This window comes from Mesoplodon mirus, assembly GCF_964341445.2.
Source record: "Mesoplodon mirus genome assembly, chromosome: 12".
Lineage (NCBI taxonomy): Eukaryota > Metazoa > Chordata > Mammalia > Artiodactyla > Ziphiidae > Mesoplodon > Mesoplodon mirus.
Window position 1 is genome coordinate 102,489,548 of NC_138988.1, and position 17,103 is coordinate 102,506,650.

At 55.8% G+C, this 17,103-nt stretch overlaps 1 protein-coding gene across 2 annotated transcripts in view; it reads right to left on the minus strand.

Annotated features, from left to right (window-relative positions):
* Positions 1-6,038: 6,038 nt before the first annotated feature.
* The window catches only part of FARS2 (phenylalanyl-tRNA synthetase 2, mitochondrial), a 379,330-nt gene continuing 368,265 nt past the window's right edge, over positions 6,039-17,103 (minus strand). For both annotated transcript variants that reach the window (XM_082638489.1, XM_082638483.1), the window contains one exon: positions 6,039-12,289. In XM_082638489.1, the coding sequence (XP_082494615.1) occupies positions 12,151-12,289 (139 nt within the window). In that variant the 3' untranslated portion in view covers positions 6,039-12,150. The remainder of the gene's footprint in view (positions 12,290-17,103) is intronic.

Here is a 17,103-nt window from a genome sequence, read left to right on the forward strand (position 1 = left end):
GGGGGGTTCAGAAGGGCTGACAAGGGAGGGGAAGGTGGCCTCGCTCCAGGAGTCCTTTAAAGAGCAGAGTTTCCTTTGTGACCTGTTTCCTTCTTGATGCCTCACAGGAGGAAGGACCCGTACCAGCATTTCATGCCCCGGCCAGGTCCTTTCCATGTGTCCTCTGCTGTAGACAGCTGGCATTCTGATCTGCCTCAGCCTTCCTGGCAGCGCCCCGGGGATGGGACCCAGCCTCCCCCATCAAGATGCATCTGTGCAGAGTCCCAGGGACTTGAGGCCGGAGTGGCTGCAGGAGATGGAGAGCCCGGGCGGGCAGGGCCAGTGGCTGGCGTGTCTGTGTCTGTGTCCCCACGGCGAGGCTGCGGGCGTGGCTCCCAGAGGTCCTGCCAGCCTGCAACTTAGCCAGCATACATATATATTTGCATCTCACTGTCTGTACACTATTTTTATTGTGGTAAAATACACATAACACAGCATTTACCATTTTCACCATTGTCAAGTGCACAGTTCAGGGGCATTAAGAACTTCCTTGAGGTTGTGTAACCGTCACCACTCTTGAACGTTAGAATTTTTCATCCCCCCAAATGGAAACCTGTACCCACTAAGTGATCACTTTCCACCCCTCCACCCCCCAGCCCCTGGCAACCACTGATCTGCATTCTGTCTCTACGGATCTGCCTGTTCTGGACGTTTCACATAAGTGGAATCATACTCTCTGTGGCCTTCTGTGTCCGGCTTCTTCCCCTCAGCATAGTGTTGTCAAGGCTCATCCCTGCTGTAGTGTGTTGTCAGAACTTCACTCCTTTTTAGGGCTGAATAGTATTCCATTGTACGTATAGACCACACTTTGTGTAACCATTCACTTGTTGATGGACATTTGGTTGTTCCCAACTTTCGTCTACTGTGAATAGAGCTGTTGCGAGGATTCATGTACAAGTTTTTGTTTGAATTCTTTGTTTCAATTCTTTTGGGTCCAGACCCAGGAGTGGAATTGCTGGGTCATGTGGTAGCTCTATGTTGACTTTTTGAGGAACAGCCAGACTGTTTCCCTCAGCATCCTTCTAATACATTCTTTTGTAACTTAAGAAAATGGGCAGCTAAGAACCCTGACTACTCTCTCATTCCCATATTACTGATGGGAAAACTGAGGCTTGGGGAGAGAGAGTGGTTTGCCCGAGGCTCCTGGCTGGCAGGGGCTCGATCCAGGCCACAAACCCTTCAACGGTTTAGTGGTCAGACTTTGGGACGGTGAGATTCCCTTTGTGCCTTATTTCCTGCTGAAACGATGCAGTGATTCCCAATAGGGGTCCCTGGGGGCCAAGGCTCCACACATCAGTGACAAGGGTCTGGAAGCTGTTGTGAACATCTCACACAGCGAAGTGAAAACCTCCACGTTCCCCCAGCGAGGCTGCTCAGGCTATCTAAAATGTCAAGTTTCTTTGCTTTGGGCAGGAATTAAATCAACCCGGAGTGGTAATAAGGTTATATCCTGCTGATCAGAGACCCTGGCTGGCAGTTATGCATATCTTTGATTAATTTTAAAAATGAGAAAATGAATAAATTATTGCTTGGTAAATGCAGTTGTTTGGTAGATGAGAATCTCTTAAAACATGGGGTCCTCGGGGAGAAAAATCACAAATGTGTTTCTCGGTGGTTAAACAATTCATGAAAGCATCGGTCTGCTGGGGAAATGGCCTTGGCTGGGCACCCAGCGCTCTGGGTCTGGTCTGGGATGTGCTGTTGACACTTTGGACTGCACGCAAGTGACCACGGCTGTGAGGGCCTCAGTCCCCTCCTCCCTCCCAAGAAAGGGCGACTCTCTGTGCTGGCCTGTGATTCTGACCCACGACAGGGGTAGGCGAGAGATGCCTTTCTTCTGGAGGCTGTGGTGCAGTCTGGCCTCTGCCAGCATCTCAGCATCACCAGAGACAAGAGATCCTGCCAGTGGGGAAGGCCCAGCACAGCTCCATCCCTCCAGACCCCTCTGCTGCCATCCCTCCATCCCAGAGATGGACGCTGCTATTCACCGTCATCGTCAGCTGGTCCAGCCAGGCCCCAGGCGCTTCCTCTCTATCCAGCCTCCCGTCTGCGCTGCTTCCATAGGGACCGCCGCTGGGCTCCCCCGGCAGTTCCCCACTGCTCCCCTGGCCGCCTTCTCACATCATGCGTATTTTCTTCTGCTCTTTGCCTGCAGACCTGTGGCCACATCACTCCTCAGCGTCTAAGGTAGCCTCGGCTCCTGCCCTTGCCGGTACATCCCCACCAGCCTTCTGGAAGCCTGGGACCAGCCACGTGCAGCCCCCAGGTGGGGCTGGCTCTTCCCTGCCTCCAAGCTTTTGGCTCTTCCATAATTGCTTTCTTGACATTTGGCTTGAAAGAGTGACAGAGAGCTTAGCATTCTGATTTCTGGCGACATGCAGTGTCCCTGCCAACAAATGTGTTAAGTCCCAGGGAGCCAGAACACCGGGCTCCTACGTGACTTTGAACCGGTCCGTCGACCTGTCTGGAAAGCATCGTTGCCACCTACAGAACCATCGTTACAGACACACACAAAATTAACATCTGTAAAGGACTTAAACACGCGAGGACAGGCACCTGCCAGGAGTAAACGCACTGATGAAGAGCCAGCTCCAGAGGGCAGGCTCTCGTGCCACGAATACCAATGTCCCCATCTGATTAATCCTCCAATGCATGTCGCCACCCTCTTTGACAAACGTCCAGGCAGAAGGGTCTTGAGGGGTGGGCCCAGCGGGAAGGAAGCCTGGGGAAGCTCTGGGCTGAGCGGCTTCCTCTGCTTCCCTCGCCCAGCCTCCACGCACTCTGCTCAGTTTGGACTCCAAGCTTCAGCTTCACTAGTCCTCTGGCCAGAGACTAGCTGCTCTTCACATGGCCCTTCACTACACGCCATTTCTAAAGCCCTTGCTTACCAAGGAGGCAGCAAAATACAGGAGGAAACGATGCTGGGCCTGGAGCCAAGTGTTCTATCCTGGGCCCTGCAGGGGTCTGGCTGGCAAGCAGCTGGATGACTTTGGGCCAGTCTGGGAGACACTGTTGGTTGCCTATGAAATAGCATCCCCCATCCCCCTTATTTTTTTGGTAGAGCCTCTTTTCCTACAATAGAGGCTGGAAATGACAGACACTTCCTTTCCCAGGTCTTAAAGCTGGAGTGTGGGCCTGTGAATCACTCCTGAACAATGAGACTTGAAGCGAAGGCTGAGAAATGTTTTCTCTATGAGAAAAAGAAATTTGTGAGGAGAAACTGAGCTCCCTGCCCTCTCCATTCCTGCTCTTGGAGGCTGTGTGGAGATATGCTGGTTGGTGCTCTTGCAGCCACGTTGTAGCCATGAGGGGAAGACCCACCTGCTGCAGCTGGCAGAGCAGGAGGAAGAGCCTGGGGTCTCAGTGACAACACTGGACCACGGAACCAGCCCCGCCTCCTCCAGACTTGTTGTACTATGAGAGAATGGTCTAGTCAGGCTCCATTGGTTCTTCATCCAAGTAATACAAGTCATTTTACTTCTCTGGGCCTCAGCAACTCATCACTAAAATGGAGCCACCGGACAAACAATCTCTAAGGTTCCTTTGAGTCCAGACCTTCCAGGATACCGCCATGTGCCACCACAATTTTCCAGAAGCTTCCCAGATCTCGCAATCCCTTTAGTTGGGAGTGTGGCCTTCTCTGAACCCACAACCAGATCTCCTTTTTCCCTTTCACTGTCTACTTACCAAGCCCCACGCTAGCAGCTTTCCTATATGTGGTGTCACGTAGTCCTTGCCGCACCGACTGTCCCATCCTGCAGACGTGCACCACGAGGCCGAGAGGTGTTCTCGAGGAACCCACATTTGAGCTTACCTCTGCCTGGCTCCAAAACCCAGGTTTTTAACCATTTTGCTAAACCTCCTGTGTTTTCTTGAAAACGTGCTTTAAGTGACCCCATTCAACAGTATTTTTCAGGTCCTGAGGCCCACACATGGCATCAGTCCAAGAGTTAACAGACTCTGTCCTGGCCTGGGTTGAATAGCCAGTGAACGCTGCTGAGAGCCTGCTGGAGGGGACGGCACAGGAGAGGCTGGTCATCTGCGTGCGGGGACCCAGACTGGGACGGCGCAGCGTGACCTCCGAGCCGGCCAGCCCTGGGGCCCGCTTCAGGGAGGCCGGCCCTGCTTCCTCTGCCTCGGCCGGGTTCTGCCTGTGTGGACAGAGGAGCTCAGGCAGCTGTCCTCCCCGTGCCGCCCGCCCAGCCCGGCCGTGGCGGTGAGTGACGCACAGCGACATGAGCGCTGGCTGCGGCCCTTGCTGGGGAGCGGCCATTTGCCAGGCGCTGTGCCCTCATCCAAGGGGTGAGGCTGTGAACAGGCCCAACGTGCTTCCCTCTGGCGGGGCCGCGGCTTCATTCTCATCACCTGGGTCTGAATTAATCCAGGCCAGAGGGGCTGCTTGCCCGAGGCCAAGGCCTCGCAGGGCAGGGCGAACGTGAAAGGACTGCAGATGTTACCTGGACGACCTCCAACTCCCCGGTGACCATCGGGACCACCCTCGCCTGGGCAGACCGGAGAACTGACTGGCTGGGGGCACAGTGAAAGCCCCTCACAGCACCGCCTGGGATGCCCTGCCCACAGGGCCTGGAGCACAGCCTGCTCTGGGGCGCTGCAGTCAGAGCTTGTCAGCCCCTGCACTTCCTCCTGCCCCGAGGGGCAGACCCCTGGGCGGCCCAAAAGCCTGTCTCTACCGGGGAAAGCACCTGGGAACCGCTCCCCTCTGGTCACTGGTGTCGAGGGCATCCACACCCGCTGTCTCTCGCACCCCGCCGGCCTGGCCCTCTCTGCGTGGCCGGGTCCTGCCTGGCTGGCTTTGCCTCAGTTCAGAGCCAGCTGGGAGGCTCCCCTGAGTCTCAGCTGTGGGTTCTGGGCCCTGAGGCCGAGCTACCAGTTCGGACACCGCTGCCCTCCGGGTGTTCTGCCCAAGGGGCTGCCCGGCCGGGTGCACTGAGGCTGAGAGAGACCGAGCCTCCTGGTAAGGCGAGACTTGAAGGCCTCCCTCCACCCAAAGACACGGCAGCCCCCATTTACTAGGGGTTCCCTCTGCGGGCACGTGAAGGGCTGTCTTTTCAGAGTCCGAAGGACAAGGGGTTGCTCCCTCTGTCTTGGGATCCCTATTTGCTTCCTAGGGCGCCCACAGACCGGGCGGCCTAAAACAACAGAAAATATTCTCTCACATTTCTGGAGCCATCGGCAGGCCACGCTCCCTCTGAGACCTGTAGGGGGTCCTTCCTTGCCTCTCTTAGCTTCTGGTGGTCTGTCTTCACATGGCTGTCTTCTTATAAGGACACCAGGCACCGTGGGAATCTTAATCATTGCATCTCCATGGACCCCGTCTCTAAATGCGGACTCACCCTGGAGGTGCTGGGGTAGGACTTCAAGGTCTCTTTTGAAGGATGGACACCCTTCAAATCGTAACAGGGCCCCAAGGACCTAAGGGGGGCATTTTCTTCCTTGCTGCCTTGCAGCCTGGCTAAGCCTCAATCCTCCTGGCTAAGGAGCTCATGGCTCCAGCTCAGAGCATCTCTGGACGTGACACACACACACACACACACACACACACACACACGGATCATCTGGGACCTGGATAAATGCAGGCTCTCATTCAGCAGGTCCAGGAAGGGGCCTAGGACTCTGCATTTCTCGTGCTCCTGGTGGGGAAACCACACATTACAGAGCAGGGAGCAGGGAGCCTTCCTGAGGAGGTCAGGTACCAGCGGCCCCTCCCCCGTGGAGAGGCGGATAGAGGAACACCCCAGCTTAACAGTTACCCCCAAACCGCATCCGCATGTACGCCAGGCCTGACTCTGGCCCAGCTCTGAGGGGCCAAACCCCTGGGAAGGAGAGGACGGCAGACTGAGCTGCCTTCACCTCTGCCTGGGTTTCCATGTTCACCCAACTCAGTAACATCCTGTGCTTCATTTCTCCTGCGAAACGCCTTAGGAAGGGGCTGCCGGGTCATACAGTGAATGCATGTTTAACATTTTTTATAACAGCTTTATTGAGATATAATTCTCATCCCATAAAATTCACCCTTTCAAAGCACACAATTCAGTGAATTTTCATGTATTCAGATAGTCAAACAATCATCCCCACCTTCTAACTCCAGCACGTTTTCCCGACGTGGGTTTTTAAGAAAAATACGGATTCACTTGTAATGGTCAGTGTATCGTGCTAAAAATTGAGAGTGTTGCCGGCTTCAATCCATTCAACCCTCCTCACAACCCCCGAGGGACTGGAATCCCCATCTCACGTTAAACGGGGCTGCATGGAGGTGTGGGAACTCCAGGTCACCCCCCACCGAGTGCAGTTAACATCTGGTGCCCGGGGCACCACTGACCATCCGTACAGCCTCTGTGCCTCCCAGGTGTGGGCGGCTGGTGGCACCTGGGCAGCTCAGACACGTGGTACGGAAGGACTGAGGGGCTCTGGTCCTCGTGGCACCCAGCTGGAAGCGGGCTGAGGACAGGGCTGGAGGGAGCGCCACGGAGTCTGCTTCTCGATCGGGCCATGTGTGAACCTCCCCGGTGTGGGAGACAGATGTCCCGTGGAGCCAGGAGGCCACGGCAGCTGCCCTGGCCTCCCGTGGGATCCCAGCGTGATTCCCCCCTGGGACGGGCGGGCTTTGTGATACACTCAGACCTCAGCTGGAGCAGGGGAGGAGCGTGGCTTGCGTCCATGTGCTGCTCTGACTCCAAGGGACTCCGGGGGTTTAGGAAGAAACAACAGAGATAAACCAGAGGCTCCATCGGCAGTCCCCACATCCTTCCTTCCCCTCTTGTCTCTGTGCCCTGAGCCCACCCCAGCCGGTCCCCAGCATCCTGCCTCCTGGGTGAAGTGAGCTCCAAGGACACCACCGAGGGATGGAGAGTTGGGGTCGGCAGGTCCCCGGTGCTTCTCTTCCTGTGTCTTGTGCTGGCACCTTGTTCCTCCAGCTCCACCCTGTCCCCTCCCCCATGCGGCCACTCTCCTGGGAGAGAGCTGCCTGCCCCAGGTGTGCCGTCAACTCAAGAATGATCTTGCCCCCAGAGTCCCAGAGCCCCTTCCACACCCACCTCTAGGCCTGCTCCCTTGGCGCCGAGCTGCTATCTCCACCTCGGAGCCGTAGTGCGCATTTGGTCGTGAGATGCAGCACGTGTAATTTGTCTCTTTTCCTTTGTGGTCTAGTTTACGCACAGCGAAAGGCACAGATCTTAAAGCATACAGTTTGATGAGTTTTGACAAATGCACCCGTCCATGTAACCTGCATGTCTACCAAGATAGAGAACATTCCCATGGGCCCCTTTCCACCAGTCTCTTCCCAGACCCAGGCAACCTCTGATCTGCTTTTTGCCCCTATAGATGAGTTCCGGCTGCTCTGTAACTTCCTGAATGCATTGCCCTGATGACTAATAATGTGGAGCATCTTTCCAACTTATTGGCCATTTATAAATCTTTTTTTGTGAAGTGCTTGTTCATTTTTTAAAAAGCTTTTTTTTTTAAATTACTGAATTATAGGAATTTTTCCCATTTTTCAAAAGGTTTTTTTAAAAAATTATTATTGAATTGTAGGAATTCTTTGTATATTCTGGATATAAATCCTTTGTTGAATATATGTGTCACAATATTTTCTCCCAATCTGTGGTTTGTCTATTCTTTTTTTTTTTTTTTTCTGGCCACACTGCGCGGCATACAGGATCTTAGTTCCTGACCAGGGATCGAACCTGTGCCCCCCTACAGTGGAAGGGCAGATTCTTAACCACTGGACCACCAGGGAAGTCCCCCTATTCATTTTCTTAATGACGTGTTTCAAAGAGCAGATGTTTTAAATCTTGAAAAAGTCCAGTTGATCATTTTTTTTTCTTTACTAGCTGTTTCTGTGTCCTCTCTAGGAAGTCATTGCCTACCCAAGGTCACAAGGATAGTCTTTACATTTTCTTCTTTAAGCCTGATAGTAAGGTTTGGGCTTTTATATTTAGGCTCCATCTTGAATTAATTTTTGTGTGACGTGTGGCATCGGGATTGAGATGCTTTTCTTTTTTTCTTACATGGGGACCCAGTTGCTCCAGCACACCTGTGGAAAAGACTTTCCTTTTTCCATTGACTTGCCCTGGCATCCTAGTTGTTTCTTATTAGTAATAAAATATAGATGACTTCAAACGAGTCACTCAATAGATTCGAAGCCGTTAAAAATAGATTTCAAAGTTGCCTCTGTAATAATGCCAGTCTCACACACCTGCGTCCCGAAAGCCCTTCTTGTTTGGGAGAGAAGGGTGACTGTACAGCCAGCAGGCCATGGTCGGCACACAGCCCTGGGCACCCGCCCCGCCCGAGGGCCCCAACAGCCCAGGGTGTAGCCGGGACACAGCTGGGACGTGCTGCTTTAGCGTTGAGCCCACTGTTAAACTGATTTCCTTCTTGGATCGATCCTTGTAGTTTAACGAGCCTCATGCACACTCCTTGAAGTCTCCTGTTTAACTCAGTGTGGGCTGGTCTCCCCGCATCCTCTGGAAGTGTGTGCAGGCCAAGCCCTCTTTGAGTCTTGCGTCCGAAGAGACAAACACATGTGCATGTGCGGGCCTGCACTTGGGGAGCAAAGGTTGTGGAGGGCGCCCCCCATCTCACACCTGAGACTGCAAAGGGCGAGGCCCGGCCGCTGTGTTCTCATCCGTGTCAGTTCTTGGCAGACACAGGGCACGGCAGGAAGACCGCGGCTTTGGTCTTACAGAGAGCGGGCCTTAAACTCTAGGTCAATTTCCCGCTCATGGGAGGACCCTGGGCCTGGTCCTTGGCCTCATGTTCTTTGCCTAGGTGGACGTACTGCGGTTAAGTTTCAGAGTTTGTGTGAGGCTAGAATGAGATGCTTAAGAGTTTTACACACGATCTTCTTCCTCCTTGCTGAGCTGTCCACACTCGGTCCCTGGAGGGAGGAGAGCATCATCACCTCCATCTCAGAGCGGAGAACGTTTAGCCTCAGGGATGCTAAGTGACTCACCATGGCAGAGCCGGGTTTAGACCTGATCTAAGCTCAGCCTGGGGCTTGTTCCAGTGCTCCAGGAGGCACCTGATCCACCCGCCCCAGCCCAGCCCCAGGCTCGGGAATGGGCCAGAGAGGAGGCCCGAGCCGGGCGGTCTCCTGCCTGTACAAGTGTCTGTAGCCCCTGCCTTTGAACAGGGCACCAGCTTTAGGTGTGTGTGTGTGTTGTTGGCTTTTGTAGACGCCATCTAGGAGACCAGAGCCACTAGGATCTCGAGCAATTGGTCACCGAGAGCAAGAAGAACTTTCCTCCTGCTGCCGCACCTTCCCGGGGGCTGGGACGCAGCCTCCTGGGAGCACGCAGTACCCTCGCAGGGTCCTAGATCGTTCAGTTCTGGACTTTCCTGTCGCTCAGCAGCTGACCTTTCCAGCTCTAACTGTGGCCCTGAATCGGACCTGCCGTCCTGAAGCAGCAAGTGTAACTCTATTGACCACTTGAAGCGTCAGATGATAAAGAGGACCTTCCAACGGTTTTGATACAGAACCCACGGCTGGCCCCGAGGGCCCGTGTCACATGCCCTAGCACCTTGTGGACAGGGTCCCGGGGCTGGGCAGTCGTGCTGCCACTGTCCTGGTGGTGACATCTGCAGCGCAGCGGTGGCCCCTCTGCCTTGCGGTGTCCAGAGTGAATCCCCACCCTGCCTGTCGTAGGCCGAGCGCCCGGGCAAGTGCAGGGGCTGTAGCTGGGGGCAACGTGAAGAGCACAGGCTTGGAAGTCAGAGAGGCCTCCTGAGCCCTGGCTTTGCAGCATCTCCCCGAGCACACTGACCTCACTCCTGGAGGGTGGAGGGGAGAACAGGACCACCGGGGCCGTGAGAGTGGAAGGAGGGCACGCTGGGCCCGGTCCATCTCTTCCTGGCTCATCTATTGCACGTGGAACAGCGGCGCAGACTCAGGTGGCTGAACACACGCAGTGCGCTGTGCCTGGGACACCCAGTGGGGCGGGGGTCAGCCACTGTCAACCCCACCGTCGCTGTTATGTGTCCTCCCTCTACTGTGACCTGCGTTTGGGTAGGGATGGCCCTGCCTGGCGGCTGCCGAGCACGAGTGCTGATGGCCGTCACGGAGACTGGACAGCTGACGTGGGGACAGAGGACCCCATGTGGCCGCTGAGACGTGGGGGAGGGACAGCCACTGTACGGGTCATCCCTTCTGCACCCGGTTCCCGATGTCCGTCGCCAGGGCAGATGTCACCGGCAGCTTCTTAGGTTCCGGGTTCCACGCCTGACCAACCTCTGCAGCAGGCAGATTACTGTCCATGCTTCACGAAGGGCGGGAGGGAGCCTCCCAGCGGGTGGCGGGCGACACTGGTGTTGGCCACCACGCTCTATTTATACGGACTCATCTGTCACCGAGCTGCAGAGTGCTGCTCATCTCAGGGGTTCCATAATCTTTCCTATTTTTTCTGCTTCACTCTTTAGTCTCCTGCGGGAGTCCCATGAGAAAAGTGAAGAGCTGGATGTCCCCTCGGCCCCCCGGTAGGCGGGCCCACCTTTGGCACGCGCGCCAACACCCAGAGCGGAGGTGGGGGTCGCACGAGCCCGCGCGGCTGGGGGCTCGCAGAGCACAGGTCCCGGGAGCAGGGGGGAGGCGCAGACCTGGCCACGCACCCAAGTCCGTCTAGCTACAGGGTCTTCACTGGGAGGAAGCAGGCTCGGGGGCGCTCCTGGTTAGGGCCCGAGACTCCTCCGACCTCACAGGAAAAGGTAGGGGAAGGTTGACTACATCTCGTGCAGTGTCGAGAGAGGAACGTTCAGCAAAGCCCTCCCCCCTCCCCAATGTCAGCACTGCCCCCAGGCACGAGCACAGCATTTGGCATCTGACAGATATGTGCTCAGGTCGTGGGCCGTGCCGTGTTTTCTGGGTGTTACGCCAGGATTTCCGTGAATGCCTGAGGGGCCTTGGGGATAAAAGGGGTCTCTGGAAATGCAGCCCCAGGCCCGCTCAGGAGTGGTCTGCTAGCAAATGCGCCCGGAGAAGAGATCACCAATCGCGCTGTGCATTCGACCCCTTCTCTCCAGGAAGAGCGCCTGGGGCCCCAGGACCCTGGACAGCAGCTTGGCCAGGCTGGGATGCAGCTCTCGATCCCCTTTAAAATCCAAGGGACACGTCCCCCTGGGTAAGAGGGTAAAATGACATTGAAGCCATTCCTTGCTGTTGGAGCAGCTGCCCCCTCTCACACCGCTGGCTGCTAATGGCCGCCCTCATCAAATATTTATCCCAGTGCTCACACGGTCCTCCATCAGCCGCCAGCATCACACCGGGGAGGGAATCTGATTATGAAAACTGGCCAGGAGGGAAGCAGGCAGACTACAAAGCGCTCGGGATGGAAAAAGGGGAACATCAAAGCCCCGTATTCCTCCATAAAGGTCGTCTCCGGAAGCACAGGCCTTCCATTAGGAAACAAACTCTCCGGGGCTTCAAGGACCTGGCCCTGCAGTGCCGGGTGCCACCCAGCCCCGGGGCGCTCTCTCTCCTCTGGGGGTGGGGGTGGGGGGCGGGCAGGAGGCAGCTTTGTCCACACCCTGGGGCCAGAGCCCTGGCTCCAAGCCCCATTTTGTGAAAAGGAAGTAAAATCCTGCTCGCTCAGAGATGCGACTCCCTCCACCTCCGAGGGATCCCTGGCATTTCATCCGCGCCCTGGCTGCAGCCTGCCCTTTGCAGAACAGAAAAAGGAGGGAGAAAGGAACGGGAGCCGATTGAGAAAAGCTTCTGTGGTCTGGAGTGTGTCCCTCTGTGTGGCTCCGCTCATTACACGGGGGGAAGAGCCTGTCAGGCAGGAAATCACGCCTGGTGTTTACACTTTAACAGAATCCAGGGACCAATTAACCGCACCGAGCGCCAACGGGCAAAGCATTTCTAAAAGGAAAAGAAGGTAACTCTCGTATTACTGCTCCTTCCCCCAACTTTTCCCAAATAAAAGACACATGCTATGGCAACAGCTGCTGAAGAGCGATCCTTTACCTTCTGAAAGTCCTGAAACTGACCCATTTACCACAAGATGACGGATGCCTCTGTCCACAAGCAATATCTTTTTCTCTTTGGTTCAGCAAACCCGGGGCCCTGGGAGGGCCGCGGCCAGGGAGGTGGCGACATCAAAACCTGCCCTCGACGCCCAGCAGCCGTACGGCCGCCTCCTGCACGGCCTGGTGGACGCGCCCGACCTCTCTCTGCGACATCGTGCGCTCCATGTGGCGGTAGGTGATGCGGTAGCAGTGGCTGGTCCTGTGTGTCCTGGAGAACGGGAGAGAAAGGCAGATGAGTGTGGGGCAGGCGTGTCTCCTGCAGAAGCAGTGGTGAAAGTGGAGGAGGGCACAGGGCCACCGATGGGGCGCTACAGAGGCGCACCCCTGCTGACGGCCGGCGTGTCCCTTACAGAGGAGCCGGTGACAGGAACGCTGACCGCTGGGTCCCCTTGGACGGAGTGCATCCATTGGGAAGGAAGTTTCTTGCAAATCGATTTCCTGGGCCGGCCCTGATTCAGCAGCTGGGCGGGAGCCCTGGGCTCCGAGGCGGACCCTGACAAGCAGAGCGGTTAGGGACCAAGCACGCCCCCTGCAGGCCGTGGGGAGCATACGGACAATCGTGCCATCTCTGTGCCGTGCAGACAATCACTGTAATCCTGGTTCTACCAGGCGGCTGCTGGCCTGGCTGCCATGGAACAGCTGGGTGATTCTGGAACACGGGGTCCCGACAGCACTAAGGCTTCTACTGCATGGCAGCTGCTGAGACACACGGGTACACAACAGCTTATCAGGAAGCCCCCGGGGCCCTGGCCAGCAGGCCTGGCCCTCCCCTCTCCAGGCACTTCTGTTTCTCTCCTTCAAGCCACCAAATTCCTCCTTTCCAGCCCCCTTCCTGGGAGAGCCAGCCCTGCCTGCCTCGCTGCAGGTGGAGAAGCTGGAGCAGACAAGTGGGTCCCGGGCAGAGCCCCGGGGACATCAACACCACGCGCCACACGCCCGCTGCCCAGCGGGAGGCCGCCCCAGGCCTGCAGGAAAGCTAGAGCCGTGAACAGGGGCCTCTGGTAGGGTCGGGAGCTCCGTACGCCCTGGGAGGCCCGCCGTTCCCCACAGGTGCCACAGGGCCCCGGGCCCGTGCTTCTCGGGGACTCGGGACACTTCGTGGATTTGTTCTCGGTGGGGCTCCCCCCTCCCTCTCCGCCCGTTTTGCCGCCAGGCCCCTCGCTGAGCAGGATGTCCCTGCCTTCCTGATCTGCTCTCTTTCCTCCTCCGCCCGGGGCTGGTCACCTTGTCCTGCTCGCCGCCTCCAGGAAGGGTGAGGACTGTGCCTCACAGGCCTATTCGCATTTCAGTCCCCTTGTGGACCCAGGTAAGGGAAGAAGGTACCTCTGAGTGGCTGGGGGAGGAAGCCGGTCCTCAGGGGGGTGGGGCAGCGCTTCCACCTCTTCCCGCCCCACGGCCATTCGATGGGGAAATGTCTTTTCAACAAATGGTGCTGGGACCCTCTGTGTCCTCACGCAAGACAACGAAGTTGGCCCTTTCCTCACACCAGACAAAAATTAACTCAAAACAGGTCACACATCTAAACATAAGAGCTACAGCTGTAACAGTCTTAGAAGAAAACACGAGAGTCCATCTGCATGACCCTGGGCCAGGCAAAGCTTCCTTAGGTACGACACCAAACAGGTGACAAAAGAAAAAATGGATGAATTGGGCTTCATCAAAATTAGACACTTTTGTGCTTCAAAGGACACCATTAAGAAAATGAAAAGATAACTTACAGAATGGGAGAAAATATTTGCCAATCATATACTGACAGGGGACTTGTATCTAGAATATATAAAGAACTCCTACAACTCAAAAATAAAAAGACATAATCTGATTAAAAATGCACAAAGGATCTGAATAGAATTCTCCCAAGAGGACATGCAAACGGCTGGAAGCGCATGAAAAGATGCTCAATGTCATTAGCCAGCAGGGAAAATGCAAATCAAAACCGCGTGAGATGCCACTTCGTACTAGCTAAGACGGCTATAATCAGAAAGACAGAAAATAGCGAGTGTTGGAGAAGATATGGAGAAATAAGAACCCTCACGCATGGCTGGCGGGGATGTAAAATGGTGCAGCCGCTGGGGGAAGAGCCGGAGGAACCCCTGAAAGTTAAACACGGCAGTTCTTCAGACCCTGAAACATAGTCACCCTATGATCCAGCAGTCCCTCCAGTAGGTGTATGCTCGAGAGAAATGGGAGTGTCTGGCCACACACAAACCCGTATGTGAATGTGCAGGGCGGCATTCTTCTCGACAGCCAAAAAGTGGAAACGACCCAAACGTCCTTCAAATGATGACTGGATAAACAACCTACCTCTACGTGGACTATTATTCAGCCATAAGAAGAAATGAAGTTCTAATGCTACAACCCAGATGGGCCTTGAAAACGTTACACTTAGTGAAAGACGCCAGACACAGAAGACCACATATTATATGATTCCATTATCTCAAATGTCCAGAGGAGGCAATTCCATACAGACAGGAAGCAGACTCATAACTGCCCTGGGCTGAGGGGCTGGTGGAAAATGGAGTGACTATTAATGAACACGGGGCTTCTTTTGAAGGTAGTGAAAATGTCTGGAATGGGATAGTGGTGAGTGTTAGAAAAAACACTGAGTTGAACATTTTAAATGGATGTATGACACGTGAATTACATCTCACTAGTTAAAAAAAGAAAAGAGACGTGTCCTGCCGGGCACTGGGCAGGCTTGCACCTCTGTATCTCCCCAGCAAGTCCCCTAGACACTGGTCTCCATCGCGTGCGCTGTGCGCCCCTGAGGGACGGCACCCGGCCGTGTTACTCCACTTTGCTCCTCTGGTGCCCAGGGCGATGTCTGGCACAGGGCAGGTGCTGCGTAAAAGCTGCTGAACGAATGCTTATGCAACCACCGAACCCTGGGGTGGGAGGCTGCGTTCAGGCCTAGAGGAAGCTGGTCCGGCCTCACACTGACCTGCCGGGGTTCCACGGCCCCTGCCCGCGTTCAGCCATGGCATTCTCCTTCCCTCTCCCACCCCTGCCTCCAACAGTGAGGGAGGCGGACGCTGTCAGCTAGGAGGCAGCGAGGGTAGCCATAAACACCGGGGCGCCCCAAGCCCTCCGCCGACGTGAGCCTCATCCCCCTCCGCGGGCCACGGGGCAGGCCTCGGAGCCAGCGCCTGGTCCACGCCCAGCGGTGCCATGTCCTCCCCCGGTGACCCCGGCCGGTTCCCGCACTGGGCCTCAGGATAGAAGGTGGATAACAGTCGTGTCGACCGTGGAGAACGGCTCAAAGCAGCACCACCAGACAGAGCACACAAGGGCGTGCCACAGAACCAAAGGAGCTCGGTAAGCGGGGCCTCTTTCTGTGCTTTTTAAAGGAGGTGAGCAGGGAACCCCGTGGGCACGGCGGTGCGCTGGCAGCACGGGCCTCCGTGGCTCATGGTTCCTGGTGGCAAAGCCTTTTGCAGAACCCAGGCCCCCAGAGACACCAGGCCACGGCACCCGACGCAGAGGCTGTGTGCGCCTCAAGATGCTTCCCCAGCAGGCCTCGCGCTGGGGCTGGAGGGCCGAGGTCTGCCCTGCCGGGGCCCTTTAGGGACAGTGTGCCCTGCAGGGGTGGAGCCCAGCTGTGCCCCGCTGCACTGGCCTCTCGGGGCAGCCGGGAGAACCACCTTCCCGCCCCTGTGCACAGCAAGGACGCTTCTCCCATCCCGACATCACCAGGCAGCATCCCGGGTTTCCAAGGGATGGAGGGTTCTAGGGGGGAGAAATTAGTTGAGCAAGAAAAAGGGCAGAGGGACTGCGGGCTGTTGGATGACGACGCAAACATTCACTAGAACAGGTGCGGCAACAGATCTGGAGACCCAACAAGGGTGGGAGGATGGTTTCCTGCAGGGGAGGCCACTGTCCCACCAGCCTGGGCAGGGGCCCGTCCTCCCCGCCCCCCTCCCCGACTCACAGGGGCCTAGAACGGGCTCCTCATTTCCAGGCTACGACACACGTCCTGACTCTGAGTTTCTCCTCCGTTGAAAGAGTAACAGCAATGACCCCATCGACTTTTCCCGACTGCCTCGGAGACAAGGTGACAGGGCCCGGAAGCCATCAAGCGCCGCACGAGCGTGAGATGAAAGCATCCTCACAACACTGTTATTATATTTTTTCGGTGGTTCACTCAGGTCTCTGTCTCTCAGCTGAAGAGCTGGTAATACGACCTGTACAAGTTGAGATTTCCAACCAAAGACGAATGGGAAAAAAATTTATCTCCTTGCTTCTAAGTGCTTCCAAGAAGGTCCCTATAAGGATTCTTGGGATTCCAACAGCTTTTACAAAACACTGTGATGAGTTGGGTGCAAATGAATCATAAACATATGGATTAATTTTAAAAATTGAGAGAAACAGTATTTGGCAGAATATTTGGCCACAATTCAGTAGACGCGACTGAAAATCAGCCAGGTTTGCCTTTTCCTAACATCACTGGAGAGGGAGAGGGAGGAGTGCCTTTTGTCTGTTTGCTAGAAACTTCTTTTTGGAGCTTTCAGATGGTGGATTACTTGGTCCTTCTTTTGCTGGCGGGGAAACCAAAAGCCACGGACCTGGCCCCTGGTCTGAGCGGAGGACCGAGTCTCTCGCCCCTGAGGAGCGGTCCGTCCACGAAGACCACGGAGCTGGAGGGTCTCACAGCTCAGCGTGGCACAGGTGAGAAGGTGGATTCCCCAGAGGGAGGGATGCCCGGAGGGCCAGCCCCAACTGTCTGGGTTAGGGCCTTTCTGATTCTTTTACATCCTCCCAATGCGGCCTCTTTCAGCCCAAAAGCTTCTCAATCTTTCATCCGTCATGGCCCCCACTGGCTCAGAAACAGCAACAGCAGCAAACATTTCTTTACGTAGCGCCTCTTACATACCAGGCACTGCTATGTAAGCCCTTCACATCCACGGACCCAGGTAAGCATCACACCCCCACTGGGTAGACAGCAGCACTGTCCCGACACACCCATGAGGAGACAGAGAGAGAGAGAGAAGAGACAAGCAGAGAGAGAGAGAGCAGAAGTCACTGGGC